Source organism: Nuphar pumila, chromosome 7 (genome assembly GCF_984573655.1).
Source record: "Nuphar pumila chromosome 7, dmNupPumi1.hap1.1, whole genome shotgun sequence".
In the NCBI taxonomy this organism is placed as follows: domain Eukaryota; kingdom Viridiplantae; phylum Streptophyta; class Magnoliopsida; order Nymphaeales; family Nymphaeaceae; genus Nuphar; species Nuphar pumila.
Genome location: NC_143255.1, coordinates 107752362 through 107755671, shown reverse-complemented (window position 1 = coordinate 107755671; position 3310 = coordinate 107752362). Strand labels below are relative to the sequence as shown.

General features: G+C 43.1%; 1 protein-coding gene across 1 annotated transcript; it reads right to left on the bottom strand.

Annotated features, from left to right (window-relative positions):
* Positions 1 to 980: 980 nt before the first annotated feature.
* On the bottom strand, positions 981 to 2039 carry LOC149832830 (putative BOI-related E3 ubiquitin-protein ligase 3). The gene is made up of 2 exons (XM_090013311.1): positions 1830 to 2039; positions 981 to 1741 (listed from the first exon to the last, which is right to left on the bottom strand). The coding sequence occupies exons 1-2, from the start codon at positions 2037 to 2039 to the stop codon at positions 1226 to 1228; spliced, it is 726 nt and encodes a 241-aa protein (XP_089869437.1). The 3' UTR covers positions 981 to 1225.
* Between the last annotated feature and the right edge of the window lie 1271 nt (positions 2040 to 3310).

Below are 3310 nucleotides of genomic sequence, written 5' to 3'. Positions count from 1 at the left end.
GTATTGAATGGAATTAAAATCCCTGTTCAAGGCTGAAAAAGGGCTACCCAAGAAAAGACTAAATTCCCAGCACCCTGTGCATATTGTAGGTACGATCGAGTAAGAACCTTACTGAAGCATGCCATTGTCTGATGTTTTCCGATCTTTCTCTCTTCCATCGTATTCTCTTTATCCTCTCTTGACTCACTGTCCACACCACAATTCCCGAATTCCAAAACATTCAGGCCAATAATTTAGAGTTGGGTGGGTGGTGAAGATTGGTAGACCAAGTGATATATGTTTTGCTTGTTTTTGACCAACCCATGGCAATCAGGCTTCACATAGTGCAGATTTAAACAGATATTGTTGAATTTTTTGCAAGCAGAAATCGGTGTCAATGTGAGTTGACTTCGAAAGAGTGCAATCGTCTCCCAGCTTTATTGGCTAATCTAGGAGTCCTGGAGTATGACAAAGTTTAGAAGGATAAACCACCTTACTGGCATCCTCAAAGAGTGATATTGTATTGCAACATGACTTTACTGGTAGGGGGGCTGCATATATATATATATATATATATATATATATATATATATATATATATATATATATATATATATATATATATATATATATATATATATATATATATATATATATTGGTATTATATCAACATCCGTCTTTTACGTGGATGCTACTAAGAGGATCCTTTATCCTAATGGACCCATCAACAAACCACCCATCTAAAAATTATGCAAGAAATGGACATATTAAAGATGGTAACAACATGGCTGTCTTTTTCTTTTTTCTTCCCCTATGAGGTTCATTTTAATAACGTTTCTTTGATTTCGGGAAGGCGTGAAATAAGGAAATCTATGGTTCAGTTTTCCAAAACCATTTTTTTTTTTGCTATTTTTGGATGTCGGTTCGTCCTCTCTCTCTCTCTCTCTCTCTCTCTCTCTCTCTGACCACACAGTTTCAGAGTCTGAGAAATGACACTCAAAACAATAAACTTAAAAATAAATAAAAAGGAAATTTCCCTCCCTACTTTTTCTTTTCCTTTTCGTAAATCTCAAGATGGAAAAGACGATAGGCAATTATAACGAATCAGATCCATCCAAAACACTCCAAGGAAAAAAGAAAAATACCAACCAAAATAAATTAAAAAAAAGGTTAATATTCTCTATTATTAGTCCTTTTTCCTTTTGCATTTCTTTTTTTTTTTCTCTCTTTTCAGGTCTTCAATGGCTACACGAAGAAGACCTCGAGGCTCGCCCTCTTGGCCGAGCCGCAGACGGGGCACGTGAGAACCGACGCCCCGCACGGTCCGCAAGTGCAGAGGTGCTTGCAGGGCAGGATGACCACACGTGCCTGTTGTCCCCCACATGCTCTGCATGGAGACGACGACGGTGGCAGAAGGCGGTGGTGCTCCTCCTCCACCTTCTCGGCGGGGATGTTGGAATCGCTGCAGCGGGACTCGGCGTCGTCGTCGCCTGAAGGGCCGCAGCAGCCCCTCAGGCGCTCGAGGGCGGCGGCGAGGATGGCCGCGGCAGCCTCCCTCTCGCGGGCGACCCTCAGCCAGACTGCGCTCTCGGCCTCCACCTGCCGGAGCAGCCCCTGCAGCTCCGCCCCTCGCCGGCGCTCCCCCTCGATCAGCGCATCCCTCTCGCCCACCAGCGCCGACGCCCTCGCCTCGACCCTCCTCAGCACCGCCTGCAACTGCTCCCTCCTCTGTGACTCCAACTCCTCCCTCAATCTCTCCCCCTTCATAACAAGAATAAGAGGGTGGTGTTAAAGAACGAATAAGGACTAGAAGGAGAGAAGAGATTGTGGGGGTATATGGTTATATTACCTGGAGGGTGATGAACTCGTCTATCTCTTGCTTCTGTTTCGCCAGGAAAGCAGCGATGATTTGGTTGCATGTGGGGGGGAGGAGAGGGTTGCTTCTGTGCTGCTGCTGCTGTTGTAAACAACCGAACCCACCGACTGTTTCTTGGTATTCGGTTGGCTCGCTGGAGAAGCCCAGCAAGTAAGAGTCTGGGTATTGCATGTAAACAGCCATGCTTCTCTTCTCTTCTCTTCTCTGGATAAGTGGTGGGAGAAGGAAAGTTTTTATGGGTGCAGGGAGGAGGCGAACATTGGGGAGAGAGAGAGAGAGAGGGGGGGGGGGTAAGTGTGGTTTGTGGTGGAGTTATGAGACAGGGACTCCAATGTGTAAAAGGTGGCAAATCACGACTCCCTTTATATACGGCTTTTGATAGATCATCAACCCAAGAAGCACCCTCGCATGGTAAATAATTTGCTTAACTACCACCAACACAGACCGAATGAGATCCACTCATCCTCTCTTCATGTCTTAATGTTGTAACTTATAAACCCATCTGAGATTTTTTTTTTTTTAAGTAGGGAAAGGAAAACGTTTCATTGAATTTCATCAGATGAGAGTTACACACTTGAAGTCATCGACAAGGAGTCGACATTCAAAGAGTTAAACAAAATTTTGTGAGATTTTATTGTTATAGGTCGTTTTCACCTTTCATCAAATCTGACCCAATAGATGTAATCTACTTGTTCGTTAGTGAAGACCGCAGAATGCGACCTGTGTACAGGATTTTTGACAATTCAATAATTCAACAGTCATAAAAACTACAAAATTTTATGATTAGCTTCGGGGACATGGTTTGTTGGGGTCTGTGGTTCTAGTGATCATGTCGGCTTGTTAATTAAATTAGCTTTGTTTTATTTATTACGACTGAGAATAAGCTAGCAACATGTAGATTGCACGCCGCAGGTTAGTAAAATTTAGTTTTGACTCGGATCAACTTTCTTCTCTCCCTGGGTTAGGTTTAGGTTGGTTTTCAAGATGGGCTGGGCCAGGTCTCTACTAATTAAATTGGGTCGTATTACCTATTATTATGCCTTGGGTAAATAAGAATGAAACTTTGAGGGATTACAGTATATACCCACAACTTTTCTTGTAGGATAATGGTAACTTTGGAAAAGTCAATCATGGACTTGTAGCGAGAACCATGGAGATATATACCAATTCAAAGTTTCAGCTGAAAAAGGAAAGAGGAAAAGTAAAAGGGAGAGAGAGAGAAAAGCAAGAAAAGAAAAGAGGAAGCATTCTATTCTCCATCACATTCCAAGTATTCAAGTAACAGATGGGGGTAATGAATAGGTCAGTGCAGGTTATTTTGTGACTCACCTCTCTCTGAGTAGAGGGCTAAGGCCGTGTTTAGTGACCCGACTCTGGTCTTTCAGGACATGGGCCCCATATTTTCTAGATGGGAAGGTGGTTGGAAGCTATGTTTAAAACTTCTTCTCATCTAG

Excerpts from the sequence above, each read along its gene's own strand:
- LOC149832830 (XM_090013311.1), bottom strand. The coding sequence starts at position 2,039 with ATGGCTGTTTACATGCAATACCCAGACTCTTACTTGCTGGGCTTCTCC. Across the intron at positions 1,742-1,829 it reads ACGAGTTCATCACCCTCCAG|GGGGAGAGATTGAGGGAGGA; the intron begins GTAATATAACCA and ends CTTGTTATGAAG.